The sequence below is a fragment of the Myodes glareolus genome, chromosome 5 (assembly GCF_982192425.1).
Source record: "Myodes glareolus chromosome 5, mMyoGla1.1, whole genome shotgun sequence".
NCBI classification, from domain to species: Eukaryota; Metazoa; Chordata; class Mammalia; order Rodentia; family Cricetidae; genus Myodes; species Myodes glareolus.
The window spans coordinates 94,272,687-94,292,097 of record NC_142030.1 but is presented as its reverse complement, the minus strand read 5'-3'; the positions used below and the strand labels follow the sequence as shown (position 1 = coordinate 94,292,097).

Here is a 19,411-nt window from a genome sequence, read left to right as displayed (position 1 = left end):
TCTGCATTTGCCCAGGCTTTGTTTCCTGTTAGTATTTGCAAGTGCTGTAACCTGCTTACTCAGTACTTTTTGTCAGCATATTCCTATCCTACTGGACAATTCAATGAACAGTCAATAAATTCTTATCAATAAAGTTATTTATATTAGAACATACCCATAAAGGCAATTGTCAGCTGTTCATGTTTTTATTTCCAGTGATCTTTTCACACTTGACATTAAAAAAAAAACTTGAAAAACTGTGAAAACCATAATTCCTGGTCAAGCTTGATGAATGCATGTCCTGCAGTTTTCCAGTTGCTCCTCACATGGGATTTCCTACACAGAACTATGGACGTCAGGAGATGTGGGTGTTAGCAAGCTACATGCTTCAACTGTACACATTCTGTGACCTCCAGAGACCTTGGCTATCTGATCTGGACTACACTACCACCCTGTCTTACATAGGAGTATCATTTTTCTAATCTGCTGAGCACAGCCCCACTACTATCATGCATGAGGCCATGCCATATATGGTCTATTGTTTGGTTAATGATGAGTGATGATAACTGTAGAATGTGAATCATGGCAATCAAAACAAGCTATTCACCGGCTTTACCCTTCAGATAGTGAGGATGGCCAGGTGACAATCAGGGTATGGGGTAGTGTGTGTGTGAGTGTGTGTGTGTGTGTGTGTGTGTGTGTCTGTGTCTGTGTGAGTGTGCTGCCTGCACATTTGCTTGCTTATATTTTAAAGAGACATTTAAGGTTTACTACTTATTGGTAGAATGTATTGAGCCTGTAGTATATGTTAGACATTAAATTTTCACCCGTCTATTTTCATAGAAGGTCTTACACATATTTTAAAGGTGAGGAGACTAAAACAAGAACAATGAAATTACAGACATAAGTCCTTTGTGTTTATAGATAGTTGCTATCTATACTTTAGCCATTCGACAACACTGAGAATTCAATCAGAGGCTATAGATTATTTTTTTCTACCTTCTTCCTTCTTTTTTTGAAAATTACATACATGAATATAATGTATTTTCATTTTACCCATCTACTTCTCCCCTTCCCAGCGCTTTCTCTGTTCCCTAACAGCACCCATTTAAATTTATGTCCTCTTCTTTGATGGTTATATGTGCATATACACATCAAATACCCGTGTGTGTGTGTGTGTGTGTGCACATCCTGATGGGTCCATTTAGTGCTGTCATGGAATATTATGATGTGGGAGTGACTTCTTTGGCATGATCTTATCAGGGGACTTGTCCTTGAAGAAAACTGACTCTCCTTCCCTCAGCAGCTCTGTAGCTAGGGGTGGGACATTACATGCCTTTGTCCATTTATGCTCGATGTTGACAGGTGTGGTGTTGTGTTGGTAACAATTTTGTTAGGAAGTTGGGTTTGTAGCATTCATGTTAAGTCCGTACACTATTTTGCAGTGGTCTTCCTGGTCCTCTGTCTCTTAGAATCATTCCAGACTTAGGTGTAAGGGTTATGTTATAGATGTTCCCTCTAGGGATGGGCAACCCACATCTTATTCTCTGTATTTTGGTCATTTAAGGTTCTCTGCAATAGATTCATTCTATTGTTAGAAAGAATGCTGTGGGGATGAGGGGTGAAGCTGTACTTAGCTGCGAGTGTAAAGACAACTTGCAGTTAAGCATTAGTTCGCTTCCGGTGTCTGTGACCTCTTCCGCCATACATGGCTTCTTCTTTTACTTCCTTATTCCTTTCTTCACTATTTCATAATAGTTTAGTATTGACTTTAAAAATTCAGTGAGTTCTAACTTAGGTGGTTTATAAAATATCAAAGTATCAGTAAAAGTTTTTGTGTGTCATAGTTTCCCAATTCTAAACTTATTCACAGGAAATTAGAGAAAAGGAATAAAGTATTTTCTTGTTGCTGACAAAATTCTCATTGATATACATCAGGGATTATATTTCAGACGCTGGTGCTCTTTATAATTATTTAAATTTCTTGTCTTGTTATTCAGTGTATTGTCATCTTGGAAAAAATTAACTTGGCAGGACACAGTTCTCTAAATTGACTCAAAATTGGTTATCTAAATGTGCAATTCAAATAACATTTGTCTGTGCCCTACATTAGATAAAGTTTTTTGCTATATTTGCAATTAATGACTGTGATATTCCTAACAAAGAAGATGCAGGTGATGTTGGCTTGGTGTGCAATGGAATTTTTTTTTACCAGGATGTGGATAAAAACAAAACAAAAAAAAATAATTGAAATGAATGAATAGCTCCACCTGTGACAGAGCAGATGTCCAAATGGGAAGCATTGTGTTTCCATCGTCATATGGGCCAGTTTCTTAGCCTTAAAGCATTCAACGGCTTTGGCTTGCACCAGCTCTAAGAGGGATTTGCAGTACTCACATAGACTTGCTCTCTCTGTGCCCCAAATAAAGAAAGAAATTTAGAATACAATAAATATAGGAATCTGAAAGGGGCCTGCATTTATACTCTCCCAGCATTACAAATATTTATAGTGTTCTTACTTGCATTGATTCTGTATTTAGGGATCATTGCACCTTGTCACATGCCATCTCTTAATGAGTTGTAATAAAAGCATGTCAACTATGATTTTTTTTACAGTATGGCAAAATATACTTTAAAACATATTCAAATAAACCACAAAATTAAAAAATAATACATAAAATTCTAGACATAAGCGCATAACAAATTAAACCAGGATGATAAAAACAACTTAACAAACAAATCTCTCACTAGCAAGAAGATTGAAACAATACTCAGAAAAAAAAGTCTCCCTGCCTTTTTTTTAAAAAAAAAAATGTACAAGCCCAGACGGACTCATTGTAATTCCCACCAGATTTTCAAAGAAAGACTGACACCTGTGCACCTCAAACTATTCCGCAATTAGAAAAAGAAACAAAGCTATTTTCACAAAGCCAGCATTGCCCTGATTCCAAAATCAGAGAGCATAGCAAAAATGAAATTTTAGAACATTTCCCATGATGATGATAGATGCAAAGGGTCTAAATAAAATACTGGCAATCTGAATTCCAGAACACAGTCAACTATCATTCACTATGACCAAGTCGATTTCTTCCCAAGAGTGCAGGATTGGTTTAACACATGCAAATCAATAACTGCTTTCCAGCATTTAGGTAGATTTAAGGACAGAAATCATATGATCACATCAGGATAAGCAAGATAAAGGCTTCTGAAAAAATTCAGCATCCCTTCACAAGTGCCCCGAAGAGATGCAAAATAGAAGGAACGTGTGTCAACATGGTAAGGCTGTATACGAGAACTCTAAAGCCAACATCATGGCAAATGGGGAGCTGAAAGCATTTCCACCAAAATCGGAATAGGAGAAGGGTGTCCATTCCTCCACTCCTCCACCTTATTTTATACATAGTACTTGAATTCTTAGCTAGAGCAATAATGTACAAGGAGGAATAAAAGAAACACAAATAGGCAAGAAAAATGTCAAAGTACTTTTAATTTCAAATGATGCGATCCTGTAGAAGAGACCCTGAAGACTCTACCTGAAAACTCTTAGAGCTGGTAAACACTTAGGGAAACTTGCCAAGTTACAACATCAACCATAAAGTTCAGTTTTCCCCCTACACGCCAATGACAAGCATGCCTGGGACAGGAACAGGAAAACACCCTTAGTCACCACAGCCTCAGGAAAAACTAGCAAATACCTAAAAATGAACTCAGCTTAGGGATATGAAAGATCTTTACAGTGAAAAATTTAAAACCATGAAGGAAGAGAACATCTTCAACAGATGATGTGAGGAGACTAGATAACAACACATGGAAAAATGAAATTAGATCTCTGTCTCACACCTGTATACAAACGAACTCCCACTGGATCGGAGGCCTTAACGTCAGATCTAAAATTCTGAAACTGTCAGAAGGGAAAACTCAAGAAATCATCTCAAGATACAGGACGAGGCCCCAGCTTCTTGAGAGTGACTGATAATTTATGATGTATTGTCCACACCTGATGGTTTGAGTCACGTGACGTTGAAAAGCTCCTGCACAGAAAAGGAGGGAATGAGCCTACTGGATGAGAGAAAGCGTCTTACCGGCACGTCTGACAGACAATCACACCTAGATTATACAAATGTTGGGGACTGTGGACCATCAGACCCTGAATTTCTTGTAAACAACTTGTTTTCCTCTGCTCTGAGAAGCCTGCATATGCTCTGAGCTGCCTGCTCTGAGCACAAGACCATGATGGCAGGGGAGTGGTTTCTGAGGAGTCTGCAGCTGAAAGATCCTGAGAGCTGGGGCATGGCCAGAACCCTATATAAGCTGCCCCTGGGCACAATAAAGTGGGCATTCTTGGCATTCTTGTCTCAAGGATGGCCCCGTGGCCCTGTCTGTCTGACTGTCTGTCTCTGTGTTTGTGTGTTTTTACATTTTCAGCCTAGTTCCCATAATGCGAAGCAAGTAGAATGCAGAACGGAACCAGTGTAGTTTTACATACACTGAATTTAAAAACCAAACACTAGGAATCACACTACCCAATTAAGGGTGTCGAGGAGATGACTCGGTGGTTAGCAGCATTTGTTGTTATTGCCGAAGACCCAGATCCTAGAACGCACATGGTCATTCACAACCATCGACAATTCCAGTTCTAGAGGATCTGAAGCCCTCTGTTAACTCTGTGAGAGCCAGTCATAAGGCACACATACAAACATGCAGACAAAGCAGCAACAGACACAGAGAAATCCTGTCTTGAAAAAGAAGTGTGTTTAGTACAGGCCTTTAATTTCAGCACTAGGAGGCAGAGGTAGAGGCAGGGGCAGCTGGATCTCTGTGAGTCTGAGGCCAGCCTTGTCTACAAAGTGAGTTCCAAGGCAAACAAGGATACACAGGGAACTCCTATGTAGGACAATCACAAATAAATATATGAAAAAGTTCAACATCACTACCCATCAGAAAAGTGAGATTCTATCTCACCCCAGTCAAAACAGCTGTCATAGGAAAACCAGAAGACACATCTGTCCAGTTTGATCAGCACCATTTGTTGAAGATGCTGTCTTTTCTCCAGAGTGTAATTTTGGCTTCTTTGTCAAAAACAAGGAGTCCATGGGGGTGTAGAATTGCATTTAAATCCTATTCCACTTGTGTCTGGTTTTATGACAATACCCTGTTGGTTTTATGACTATAGCTCTGTAATATAACTTGAAGTCTCGGATGATGACATTTTCAGCAGCTCTTGTTGAAGATTGCTTTTTCAATTCTGTGAATAATTGTGTAGGAATTTTGGTAGAAATTGCATTGAATCTATAGGTTGATTTTTGTTGGATGGCCATTTTCACAATATTGATACTACTGACCCAAATGCAGGGGAGACCTTTCCTTCTGGTGTCTTTTGTGATTTCTTTTTCCACTGTCTTAACATTTTTATTGTACAAGTCTTTGGCTTGGTTGTTTGGAGTTACATTAAGATTTTTTAGGCTATCATGAAAGGTAGTTTCCTTATTTTTTTAAGAGTCTGTTTGTTATTTGCACATAGGAAGGCCACTGATACTTTGTGTGGTTTTGTATCCTGCCACTTTGCTGAAGGTGTCTATCAGGAATAGAGCTTTCTTTCATGTATAGAAACCATATCATCTGCAAATATGGATATTTAACTTCTTCCTTTCCCATTTGAAACCCCCCAATCTCCTTCAGTTTTCTTTCTCTACCTAAGTCTTCAAGTGCTATAATGAATAGTATGGAGAGATGGGCATCCTTTTAGTGGAAATGCTTTGAGTTTCCCTCTTTGGGTGATGCTGGCAATGGGCTTGCTGTAAATTGCCTTTATTAAATTAAGGCACGGACCTTGTCTCCCTAGACTCTCCAAGACTCTTATCATGGAGAGATGTTGGATTTTGTCAAAGCTTTGTCTCCGTCTAATGAGATGATCATGTGGTTTCTGACTTTTAGTTTGTTTTTGTGGTGGATTACATTTATTGATTTATGTATGTTAAACCACCTCTGAATCTCTGGGATGAAGTCAGCTTTATCATGATGCATAATCTTGTTGATGTGTTCTTGAATTAGGTTTGTAAGTATTTTATTGAGAAATTTTCATTTGTGTTTATAAGGGAAATTGCTCTGTGATTCTCTTTCTTAGCTGTATCTTTGTGAGGTTTAGGAGTCGGAGTAATTGTGGTCTCATAAAAGAATTAGGTGATATTCCTTCTTTTTTGCAGAATAATTTTAGGAGTGTTCATGTTTGTTCTTTGAAGGTCTGGTAGAATCCTGTACTGCATCATCTGTCCTTAAGACTTTTGGTTTGGACGTTTTTAATTACTACTTCTAATTCACTTCGGGTTATGGGTCTGTGTTTTTAACTGCTACTTCTATTTCACTTGGGGTTATGGGTCTGTTTAAATCACTTATTTCATCTTGATTTAACTTTGGTACATTATGCATACCATTTTTTTTAGGTTTTCCAGTTAGGAGGAATATGCATGCTGTCACTGTCTGTATACAGAGAGAGTATGACAGCATGTACAACAGTCAAACCAGACAAAATGCCAGCACCAAGAATGGGAATTGGACACAAAGTCCCAGCCCTAACCAAGAGACTATTTGCAATTGATGCAAAAGGAAAGGGATATCAGTTTTCTTCAGTGGCATACTTATGGTTATACAACCACATTCTAGAACAGGCCACATGCTCAGTAGCAGATGGCCAACACAAAATGAACACGATGCTTTTGTTTTTTTGTTGTTTTGTGGACTTTTTAATAAATTTTGTTTTTTTCTGCATTATTGACATTATTGATCTTCATTTTTTCCCTTTTTTTGTAGTTTGTTTTCTTGCTTTTCATTTTTCCTGTTTTTCTTTTGAGGGGTGTGGTATGTGAGAGAGGCAACATGGAGCCGGGTGGGTGGGGAGGTAGTGGGGAATCTAAGAGAACTTGTGGGGAAGATATAATCAATGTATATAGTATGAAAGATGAAAGATCTTTTAAATTAAAATTTTAAAAAGAAAGGCAAAACATAAACAAATGCTGGCAAGAATGTGGGGAAGGAGGAAGTGCTCAGACACTGATGGTAGGAATATAAGCTTGCTCTGCTCCTATAAAAATCAGTGTGAAGGAGCCTCAGAAAACTAAACACAGAAGAAGGTATGAGTCCGCTATACTAATCCTTGGGTATTTACTGGAATGACTGGGAGAAGTACAGAGCATTGCACATCTGTGTTTATTGCACCACTATTCACAATAGCTAAGTTACAGGGCCAACCTAGAAGTTCGCCAACAGATATTTATATAAATAAAATGTGATATAATCTCACAGATGAGTGTAACTCTCACCATCATCAAAGAGGCTTCTTTTCCCAGCAGATGGAGACTATTACAAAGACCCACAACTGCTAAAATTACAGAGAATAAGTGAAAATAGGATACCTGGTCTCACCTGATACACTGTCTCGGTTACTGTTTTATTGCTGTGGATTTTGAAACCTCAAAGCCAACACTTAGTGACACACTTCTTCAAACAAAACTGCCCCTCTTTATCTTTCTCAAATGGTTTACCGTCTGGGGACAGAGAATGAAAATATATGAGCTTATGTGGGCCATTGTCCTTCAAGACACCACATACACCATAAATGCCATCCCTACAAATTATGACTCATGAAAAAATGAAGGAAGGGCAGAAAGGTTTCAGGAGTCAGAGTATCCGGACACCTGCTGTTAGATAATGTCTTCTAGCCATGACAGAAAAGCTACACCCTTGAAATCTAACAATACGGCTACCTAAACAAACCTAAGCAATACCGGTTGACCAGTCGACCAGCTAACTAGCTGACATGTCCATTTAAAGGGGAAATTTTCAAAATCCCCAATCTTAGATCAAGAGCTACAGACAATTACTTCTGAGAGGATGGAAATTCCTTTTTTCCAGAGATGAGATCCCTGATAAGTTATACAACCCCAAGTGGTCAGCTAACACATATACTTAAGAGAAACACTAAATGAATTCAGTAGGGTGTGTGTGTGTGTGTGTGTGTGTGTGTGTGTGTGTGTGTGTGCGTGCGCGCATGGACGCACATTATATAACAATATTAAATAAGAAGAAAAAATCATGCATTTGAGAAGGAAAGGGATGAGACCAGGGATGATTTGGAAAGGAATATGAGGGAGAGGTGAAAATGATATAATATGATACTCATGTATGAAATTCTTAAAAAACAAAAAATTAAAAGAAAAAGATGATGTGGTATATACGCACAAAAGAATTTTATTTTCTCACAAAGAACCAAATTATCCAATATACAGGTCATTGTCAGAATACATCATATACTTATACAAACATGTTCTTATGAAGCCCAGGACTCTGTACAACAAATACAGAGTAATAAGCATATTTATAAAGATTGCTAAGAAATATAACTTATAAAATATACCTTATAAAAAAGGTAACAAAAGTTTCCAGGGTTGGAATTTGGGGTCAGAGGAAAAGGATTTTTTGTACACTATCGGTAGGGATGTAGACAAATTCAGTCCTTATAAGAAGCCATATGGATGTTCCTAAATAAAAAAAAATGTTGCCTAGGCTAGCAGTTCTCAATCTGTCACAGGGGTCACAATCAGATATCCTGCATAGCAGATATTTACATTACGATTCATAACAATGAAAATAATTTTACAGTTGGGGATCATGACAGAGTGAAGAACTGTATTAAAGGGTCACAGCATTAGGAAGGCTGAGAACCACTACTCTAAGCAATACCTCTAGGTATGCAAAAGATATGAAATCATCATCAAATAAAGGTTAAAAAATATCAAATCAACTAAGCAAACAGAGACCATGTCCAATAGATGAATATGGATAGTCGTGAGAGATAGTTCAGAATCATATGGAGAACTTATAGAAAACGGTGTTCCCAGGTATGTTGTTAGAGATGCTGACAGTAGGAGACATACTAGCACAGAACCATGGAAACCGTGTTTTTTAAAAGCAGCCTGCTTGGAGACATTTCAGGTTGTAATAACCTGGGGTGGTGTGTATGTGTTAACAGCAGGTAATGAAGAGACAGGCCTGGGAAGCTGCTTTACAACTTACAACATACAACCCTCACTCCAGCACCTACAAAAAATTTCCAGTCTACATTTCCAATTGTTCTGGAATATAGGATATGTTTATATGAAGAGAGTAGGTATCCATCCTATACATCTTGCAGAGTTCATAATTAGGCAAGTGAATCAAAGTGTTAGGTATTCTTAACCAAAGATTTTAAACCTTAGTCCAAAGCATCAAATAAAATTCCAAGGAAATTTCACAAATACTTTGCCTCATAGTTATTAGTAAAGATATGACTAGACACATTCCTAAAGAAAAAGGTTGTGGGAGAATTTTGAGAAGTTGCTTGAAACTGATAAAGATGCTTATAGTGGGAATCATCTGATTAGATCATGACTATTATAGAGGAATGATTTAAAAACTAACTGTTGCGTAAGTATTAGTAAAGGAGAAAAGCTTGTTTAGAGTTAGCAAAAATTCCTCTTTAAGTACTGCCTGTGATGTAAATATATCTGCTTCCATACCATAATAGTCATCTCACCATCCAACCAAAAGAAACCCAGCCTAGCAAATGTCCACATGATTCTCTAACAATGGGCTTGTCCTTTTTTGCCCTCATCTCAAGTCTGTTTTACCAATGCACTTTTCTACTTCCATTCCATCTCTAGGGATCGAATGCTCCTAAGGAGGAAGTATAATAAATTACTGGAAGTTATTTTGGTTTCTGTCAATGCAAGGTTTGGATTAATAACGAAACCAATTAAATCCTCAAATACCTCCAATGGCAACAATAAAAATGTAATTTCCAGGGAGCAGTGAGGTTAACTATGTTGAACACCACATGAAATCACATATTTCAAACTCTAGGGACTTCTACTATTTTGTCAAAGTAAAAGCACCTCACTGATTTGATCCAATTCATAACAAAAGAATGTGTGCTCTTTCCTAGCCGTCTCGTGCATCTCTGATGATAACCAGTCTGCAGAAATGACAGAATGCCTCAAGCAGATGAATGGCATGCCTCCCCTGGTGCAAGAATGCACCATTCCCTGCCGTGAAGACTGCACCTTCACCCCATGGTCGAAGTTTACCCCCTGCTCCAAGAACTGTGAAGCAACCCAGATCAGGAGAAGGCAGCTCACAGGTAGGGTGGGCCTGCCGTTGCAGCTTCAGCCAAGACACGCAGCTCTGAATACTTTATGGAGAACATAAGTTCCAACAGAAAGAAATGTGGTCCAATATCTCCTTCTTATGCACTCCCAGTGCATATCCTTAAGACGTGCAGCAATGCCTGATATCTAATAGATACCTGGCTAATATTTGTGAGATGAATGGATGTTAGGATGATTGGCGTCAATAAAGTTTTCTGCATAGTTTTATAACCTTTATACTCACAAGGTGAATTTTATGCAAAAATGAATTTGCATATCCCATGGCAAAGTTCCCAGGATGTTATCTTAGCAAAAGTTTGGCAAGCTTAAAAACAGCCGTTGCTTTTTTCTTTTTTGCAGAAATAACTGACATTGTTGTCTTTTGCCTGATAAGCAATTTGACCCTTTCAGACTTTAATGGTATAAGGTAAAAGTCAAATTACACATGCTGATTCTTTTGTGTCTTATTGCATTCTGCCAGAATGTAATAAGATACTGTGTATCTCTGCAAAGGTTAATAGAAAATGAAGCAGATCCTAGTTTAGTTGGCACACTAGAGCATTTTTTGCTGGCAATATCAAAATAACTGTTGCAAAATTTACTGTTTGTATAGGTAATGCTATGTGATTTCTCTTAAGTGTATACGTATTTGTGTTTATAAGAAACAAAATTCAGTGAAATTAGAACAAAAAAAATGACAGAATAATCACTGAGATAATGCAATCGGCATCAACATTGAAGGACTGAGCACAGGTGATCATTGGTTATTGTGGGCAGTTTAAAGTCTCTTGGTTCCAAGACCCACTGTTCAAGAGCACTGTTTACTTGATAACATTAATAATTTAACCTGTAAAAATGGTTCACTTGATAGACTAGAGCTTTTGCAGAATTTCTGCGTACACCTGTACTTAGAAATCTACATTCAAGTGAAGGTAAAATATATAATCACAAGAGAATTTGCAAATGAGGAACACTGCCCTTACAGCTTTATATAAAACGTATGTAATTATGTGTAACACTGCTTCCATGTTTCAGATGAAAACACTTGGGAGGCAGAGACAGGCAGATCTTTGTGAGTTCAAGGCCAGCCTGGCCTATAAAGCTAGTTCCAGGACAGGCGCCTAAGCTACAGAGAAACTCTGTCTTGAGAACCAAAGAACAATAACAACAAAAATCTCATAGAAAAAGCAATCCAATAGGTTAGATTAAATATGACAGACCAAATCTGAATTTAGACACTATTCTCCAGCTAGTTTGCTATCCTGCACACACACACAGTGTGTCAGAAACCATTACCCTAGCAACACTTCACATCTCTGAGGTGACAGAAAGCTTCCTTTGGTGAGAAAGATTGTAGCCAGGGTTATCCCTTGTCTTTAAGTTTTGATAGTGATATTTAAGACCTGTAAATGAAGAGCGACTGTTTTGCAGCCAGCACCATTTATGTTGTAAACTGTTAAAAGTTGAATGAATTGGCATTTTAGGATTTATTTTCTATAAATCTACACATTGAAGACTGTATTAATTATTCTATAATTCAAAGTTAGCGATTACTTTTACCAAAAGGCTACTCAGAATTTACTGTGTTTTATGAGCTGCTACTATTTTAGCTAGCTAATTGATTTTTGCACTCCTTTTTCTAGATGACAACACAATTGATCTGTCTCGTAAAATACATTAGTCATGAAAAGACAAAGAACCATTTGGAAGAATACTGATAAACAAAAAGCCAAAGACACATTAATGAACTGGTTTACTTTCCCCCGTTTTCAAGGCTTATTATTATGATGTTATGTTGACAGGAACTTTCTGTCCTGCTCGGTCCTACAGCCATTCAGTCCCAAAGAAACACACGGAGTTCTACATTAATCATAAACCGGTTGGCCTAGTAGCTCAGGCTTCTTACTAACTCTTATAACTTACATTAACCCATAATTCTTGTCTGTGTTAGCCACATGGCTTGGTACCTTTCACCAGAGAGGCATTCTCAACTTGCTTCTTCTACGTCTGGCTTCTTCTGTGTTGACTGCAGACTGACTCTTTCCCCAGAATTCTTCTGTTCTCGTTGCCCCACTTGTACTTCCTGCTTTGTCACCCTGCCTATACTTCCTGCCTTACTACTGGCCAATCAGCGTTTTATTAAAATACAAGTGACAGGGTACAGGCCATTGTCCCAAAGCAATATTAATTTTTGTGTTTTGAATTTCTCCCATGATACTTGGCAGAAATTTTAATGGATGTTTTAATGTGAATGGCAATAGAAATCTTATGACTTAGACCACGTAACACAGACACACAGCATGTAGGTCCTAATACAAGGTCTTTGAATGTTGGCCAGCTAGAATATCATCTTTTTTGTTGAAGCTTTTACCAAGCGTTTTTAATTTACCATCTGGATGTTCCTTATTTGTTTCTAAACTAATCTTTATAGATTCTAGACTGAGAGGTAAGTAAAACATTTGTTTATTCAATGATGGATATATTCCATTTATTATCCAGGTGTGGGAATATGCACATTATCATATCACTTAGACTGTGGCTGAAGGGGAAAGGTCTTCAGGTTTGTGCTAGGGATTGATTTGTTTAGTCTAGTGTTGTCTTAGTCTAAAGGTCAGTGCTGATTTTCATTAGAATGTAATCAAAATGAAGCCCCAGTGCTAACGTGTTCCTTATTGGGAGAATCCTTTCTGCATTAACTCACTTCAATCCTCCTTCAAACTGGGAGGCTGTATAGTTAAGAGGGAAGTCACAAAATCAGAGACAACATACATTTGTACAGGATGTTTGTTCTGTGGTAACTTGTGTTTTCTTTGTAGATGTGTATCTTCTTCCTGGTCTTCCTTTTTGTCATCCCCCTTCTTCTTCTGTTTTCCTTCACTGTAGAGAGAGAATTAAATTGGAGATTCAGAGGTGCGAGCAAATTGAGGGGTATCTGTTAGAAATAAAGAAAAGATGATGTAAAGGTTCTATAAACATTACTGTAAATGTTGGCATTAGTCCTATGCAGGAATTATACCAAAATAATTTGAATGTAACACTGTAATCTTCCCCTGGCATTGTTGGCAAACACAGGGGAGACTTTGTGTTACAGAGGGTGAGGTTGGTTATACCACAGTGAATTCAAAAGATGTTTTAAGTAGAGGTTTCTAGCCTGTGGTCCAGAAACTTGAGCAAAAAAAAATCTTTGATAAAATTTATAATTGGGAGTGTAAGAATTATAATTAGTAATTTAAACTCTATTAAATGAATCAAGAGATGAGAACCTAGCAGGGTACCAACAAGGAAGCTCATCAGTGAAGTGGAGTACAGAGGGAGAAATTCCACTAAGCTAATAAAGTAGTATAAATAAAATGTAGCTGGAGGGATGGTGAAGCACAAAGTAATGAACAAAGGGGCATATTATTATGGGATTTAGGAAGAAAATCTCAAAGATCAGGTTATAATCGGCACTCTGAGAGAGCACGACAATCAAATTTGAAAGATAAGAAATTGCTTCCCAATGCATTTTTGTTTTATCATTTTGGTAAAAGTGATGTCAAGGTACAGGATAAACGACTTGGAATCCAAGACTAATAGGTTGAAAACAAAGAGGAAGTTGCAGAGATAGAGATGAAGCTCTGTACTCAATAGCACTTCATGTGAGGAGTACTGCTCTATCCAGGACTGATGGGAGAAAATAGGACTGTGTAGTGATCAATGTCATAGTCATAAATCTCTTAGGTCAGTGTTGTCTGTACTTCTCAAAGTGGTTCTAAGTCCCCCAGTGGCAGACACGAGTGAATACAGCAGCCTGAAAGGCCAATAGATGGTTAACATCACATTAGAGCAATCCCAGGTCAAGGGATGCTTCACACCAGAAAAGAGTGATTCAGATTCTACAAGAATCCTACCAAATTATTTGTAGACATTAAATAACATGCTCATAAGTCAATAACCCACCAGGAAACATTTGTAGAATTGTATATGAGGTAAAATATGTGACAAGAAGAATACTTCTCACATATCAGCTTATATAAAGTATTTGCAAGGGAGCCATAAAGACCACAAATAGACCAGTAAAGCTTCCTATGACTTGTACAATCAGCCATGAGTCTAACTATTGACTCACTAGTGAGAGAAGAAGTGATGGAATGATTACATCTAGGAAAGTGTTCGTGTTATAGAGGAAACGTGTCAACAGGGGAGTTCTATCAAGTGTCAGGCCAGGCTGGAATCAGGAAACACTGTTCTCAAGCAGACAGAGGTCTGAACATGTTTCTATATTGTCATTACTCAAAGCTGGGAATGCAGCTAAAAGTTTCACCAAAGTGAGTAGGTAAGGTGAAGTTGCCAGCATTCTCAGCTTCAAAGGATTTCTCGAATGGACCTCACTGATTTTTCTCAAATTGAGAAATGTGTTCTGATTATTTACTTAAATCTATTGGTAATTTCAGCATTTATAAGTTGTCTGAATTCAGGAAAAAGGATGAGTTTCACTTTGTCTATACCATTGAAATAACCTTCAACTTTTGGGGGGGCTTGTGATGTGGAGAATACAATTTTGTTTTTTAGAGAAATTAATTTTTAGCTTTTTTCAGAAAAAGGAAAGGGCTTGCCACTTATGCTTTTATTGAATTCTCTGGAAATCGTTAGTTTAAAAGAAGACAATGTAGTAAGAAGTCCACTTGTTTCGTTCCCAGCCACTTAGCACTGAAATAATCACACAGAAATGTATGAATTAAATCACTGCTTGGCCCATTAGCTCCAACTTCTTATTGGCTAACTCTTACATATTCATTTAACCTATTTCTGTTAATCTGTATATGGCCACATGGCTGTGGCTTACTGGCTAAAGTTCCAGCATCTGTCTCCAGGGGGGCTACACGGCTTCTCTCTGACTCTGCCTACTTTTTCCCAGCATTCAGTTTAGTTTCCCCCACCTGCCTAAGTTATGCCCTATCATAGGCTCAAGACAGTTTCTTTATTAACCAGTGATATTCACAGCTTACAAAGGGGAATCCCACACCAAGACAAGGATAACCAAACTGTTTTACTAATCGTGCAAAGTGACAGTGATAACAACTGTACAAACCCCATCTTGTCCAAGCAAAGTTTGACTGGGTTAATATTGGGATGGGAGAAAAAATAAAAAATAATTAATAAGAGTTTTATGATTGTTGAATTGGCATAACAAGCATAATGTCATATATTTAAAACAAAAAATTCATTTTTATTTTCAAATTAATTTGAATTGAATATACTGCCTATATTGTCCTAGAATTTATTTCTATTTCCATGACAAAAAAAAGAGTAAAAAGAAAAAAAAGACTGAAACTATATTTAATGCTTACTGTTTAACTGGCTGTATCTATAAATTTGTGATTGGCTTTTAACATAACATCAGATACAAAATTAACATCACTGCATGTCTTGTACCAGGGAAAAGCAAGAAGAGAGAGAAATGTCAGGATGCTGCCCTGTACCCTCTGGTGGAAATGGAACCATGTCCCTGTGACGCGTTCATGTCCCATCCTTATGGAAACTGGTCAGCTTGCATTCTACCGGAAAGCCAAAGGGATCCTCAGCGAGGAGGATTATGGGGGCAAGGAGCCGACAAAGAATGTGGAGAAGGCGTGCGCTTCCGAGCGATAGCATGCTCTGATAAAAATGGAAGACCCGTTGACCCCTCGTTCTGCAACAGCTCTGGTAAGGAGTCCCGCGAGAAGTCGCAGATGAACTTTCACACAGCTCAGGAGGTTTGTCCATGGTCCGGAAATTGTCGTAGACTCATTCTTTAAGAAAGGTTTTCATTCTCGTTTCCCAACAGCACACTGCCACCATGAAATCAAAGCGTGTGAAATGCACAATACTCCCTCTCCCTCCACTGTTATCTGAGCTGCACCAAGTACAGATGCGTGACCCCCTCAATCTTTCCTCAATTGGCCTTGGCTTTTTGACCTTGACTTATTGGTCACTTGCTTCCTGTTAGTCAGCAACATTGTTCTTCACTGAGAAAGCACAAACCCCAGAGAAATGAATGCATATTTTATGTGTTTATTTATGTATTTGTGCTTTCACCATATACATGAGGAGAAATCACCTCTTGAGTTTCTTCTGAGGTAGCTGATAAAACAGTAATGGGAAAAACTGACTTTCAATGTTTCCACTGTAAATATAAATGCACACAGTGAATAAAATAATAGAAATGAATGGGGCCATCTGGACAAGTTTTGTTAGACATTATTTGTGGAGAAGATTGAATTTTTGAGCCTTAGAATGTCTGAACTATGAGAGAATGGAGGTTAAATTCAGCTGCAGTGCAGGTGGTGGGCATGGCTGGGACTGGCAGTCAGGATGGAGTCTACACATTTCTGGTTTCAGTTTGCCTCTTATGTTACCTCTTATTTATAAGACCACGCAAGGGATGGGTTCCGCAGAGGAGTAGTGAAAAAAATAATTCATGATTGACTAATTGTGTACGCAGATGGATAGAATTTAGTTGTCGCTGGTGATATCATGAATTTAGAAAGTTTTTTTCATTAATAGTAAAAAGAATAAATTAAATTTGGCTCTAATATAAGAGTAAGGCAAATGATTCTTTTTTGTTTATAGACAGTGTGCTAGTTCATCTTTATGTAAGACACACCCATACCATTGTTTAGATGCAAGTCGAGGGTCAGTGATTCTCCGAATCACTGTCACTGTCACAACCACCTGGCTCCTTGGTTAGACTGCACAATTGTATGGAGTGATCTGACTGTTAGAAATATTAACATTAAGAATGAATACATTTTTATAAAGTCAGGGTTGGTAGCATTCAGCTTTTCTGTGCATACTTGTTTCATATAGTACCATATAAAAGCATATATATTGAATATTTGCTACATATGTCCCCTTCTTCCTTCCAAATGCTAAGTAGGCTGAACTCTGCTAGGCTCCAGAGATGTGGGATCATCTGGCTGTAGACCTAATCTTTTATAGTTTGTGTTTACTAGTGTAAGGTTATTGAGGGGCCCAGGAAGAATTTTTACAGTAAGGGATTGATATTTAAAGATGCACAGAAGGAATTTAAGTCCTGATTAGCTCTGAGGATGGTGACTAGAAAATATTTGGCTATTAGACCTTAGCGAAGTCCCCACTGGAGTGCTGTCAATCTGGGATGAGAAAGACAGAGAGAGCTGGAGAGTAGACAGTACGAAACAAGACCATTTCCCTCGGTAAGATCGGAAGCAGGAAGAGTACTCTGGAAAATAAAAGTGGAAAAAAGAACACTCGTAGTTCGAATGCACCGTGAGGGAGGAGTTACATGAAGTGAGGCTGAAGTCGGGAGAGTCTTATGAAATCAGCTCAGGAGCATAGCTCTCACTCAACTGCAGCAATAAGCTGGGGACAGGAATGGGGAGGGCCGCTGAGGCAATTCATGTTTCAAAAAGACTGCTTCCAGCTACCGTGTGCAGAGAAACTTAAAGGTGTGGGGGGGGGGCATCCCTGTAATCTCTGTCCATCTGCCAAGGTAGGACATGCTGGGAGGACAGGAGAGAATGATGCCAATAAAGATACATAAAGAACTATACAGAGCTGTCTTTAAACGGAAGGCTGTAGAGCAAGTTGAAAAGACTCTTCAACCACACAAGGATGTTCATCTTCGGATGTTGTTTAAGTTATCTAGCTCTTCCGTCATGGCGACGTGGTACCCGAGAAAGTAACTTTAAAAGCAGAACAGCTTCTCTGAAGTTCATGGTGGCAGAGTTTTCATTGTACGCGGGCAGCCATCGTCATTGCTCTTGGACCTGTAGTAAGAAAGCGGTATAACTCTAGGATGTGGTAGAGGAAGGCTTCTCAACGCTCAGTTTCCCGGAAACAGAGAGGGGAGAGAGGCTAGAGCTTTCAAAGATATGGCCCTTGCACCCTTTGTCCAAGTCATAGGCTTAATATGAACTCAGCGACAGATTAACCCACTGAAGGAGCTAATGCCCTCATTATCCAGTTATCTCTCAATTGCACCTCCTGCTAGAGACCACACCCTCCACGCATGCGCCATTGTGTAGCACATACCATAGTCTCCCTGTAACATTTCACCCCTGGAGCCCCTCACTAATGACTCTCTCATCTTGGCGCTGTGATAAACTAAGTAGATGTGGCTAAAGCAATTTAGCAGTGGAAGCTTAAGGGCACAGTTCACCCTAATAGGGAGGCAAGGCGACAGGAGCAGCGATGGCGCAGGCAGGAATATGAGCCTGCCTTCACACATCTTAGGGCGTTGCCAGTACTCAGCTGGCTTCCTCCTTTCCCTCACGTCCATTCAGTCTAGGACTTCAGCTTAGAAGATGATGCCATATACAATCAAGGTAGGTCTTCCTCGCACAGTTATTCCTTATGGAAACACTTCCATAGACATACTCAAGGTGTAACCTTGAAGTTTACTAACCCTATCAACTTGACAGTCAAAAATTGGCCCTTCCAGCACCCCCAAACTCATGTTGCTCTCATCATACTAAGTAATCAGTCCATCTCCAAGAGCTCTTAGAGTCTTCTCACTTCCAAAAAATTTCAATTTCAAAGTTTCTTCTGAGACTCCAGGTAAACAGTTGTGAGCCCCTGCAAAATGAAAATGAAAATACCTATTTCTAGCATACAAAATCAGAAATAATATACATTCCTATCATTAAAAGAGGGAAAGAAAAAGGGATTTATTAGAACAAAGCAAGACCAAAACCTAGCAGGGCAAATATCAAAACCCTGTCTGTCGCCCTCAGCTCACCATGGGGTACTATGAGCTTCAAAGGACTTGAGAAACACTGCCCCTTGACCTTGCTGGTTGTCATTCCCATGGCCTCTCTCTGAGGCTGGGCCTGCTTGCTGATAGAACCTTTGCCTGAGGACGGTCTTTCTTCCCAGGGTCTTCATTGCCTCTTCAGTCTCTCTCTCTCTCTCTCTCTCTCTCTCTCTCTCTCTCTCTCTCTCTTTCTTTATCTCTCTCTCTCTCTCTCTCTCTCTCTCTCTCTCTCTCTCTCTCCTCCATTTGTTATTCTTTCATTCATCCTGGTATAGATGTAACTCTAACAGCTTTCTAGAGAAAAGAAGGTGTGTTTTGATACTTCTCAAGGGAGAATCCCAAATGAAACCCATGTGGAACTTCCTTCAACCTAACTGTAATGAAGAGGTATGTGTTTATGTGGAGTGAAAAGATAAATAGCTTGCAAGCAAGTGGTTTTCAATTAATTAATCAATGTTTCTTGGTTTCCTTTAGAAATCCTATGGAGATATGCAAAGTA

At 38.7% G+C, this 19,411-nt stretch overlaps 1 protein-coding gene across 1 annotated transcript in view; it reads left to right on the top strand.

Moving 5' to 3' along the window:
* Positions 1–19,411, top strand: part of Thsd7b (thrombospondin type 1 domain containing 7B) — an 878,050-nt gene that overhangs the window by 626,331 nt on the left and 232,308 nt on the right. Inside the window, exons 13-14 of the mRNA XM_048430634.3 lie at positions 9,956–10,150; positions 15,576–15,842. Of these exons, the coding sequence (XP_048286591.3) occupies positions 9,956–10,150; positions 15,576–15,842 (462 nt within the window). The remainder of the gene's footprint in view (positions 1–9,955; positions 10,151–15,575; positions 15,843–19,411) is intronic.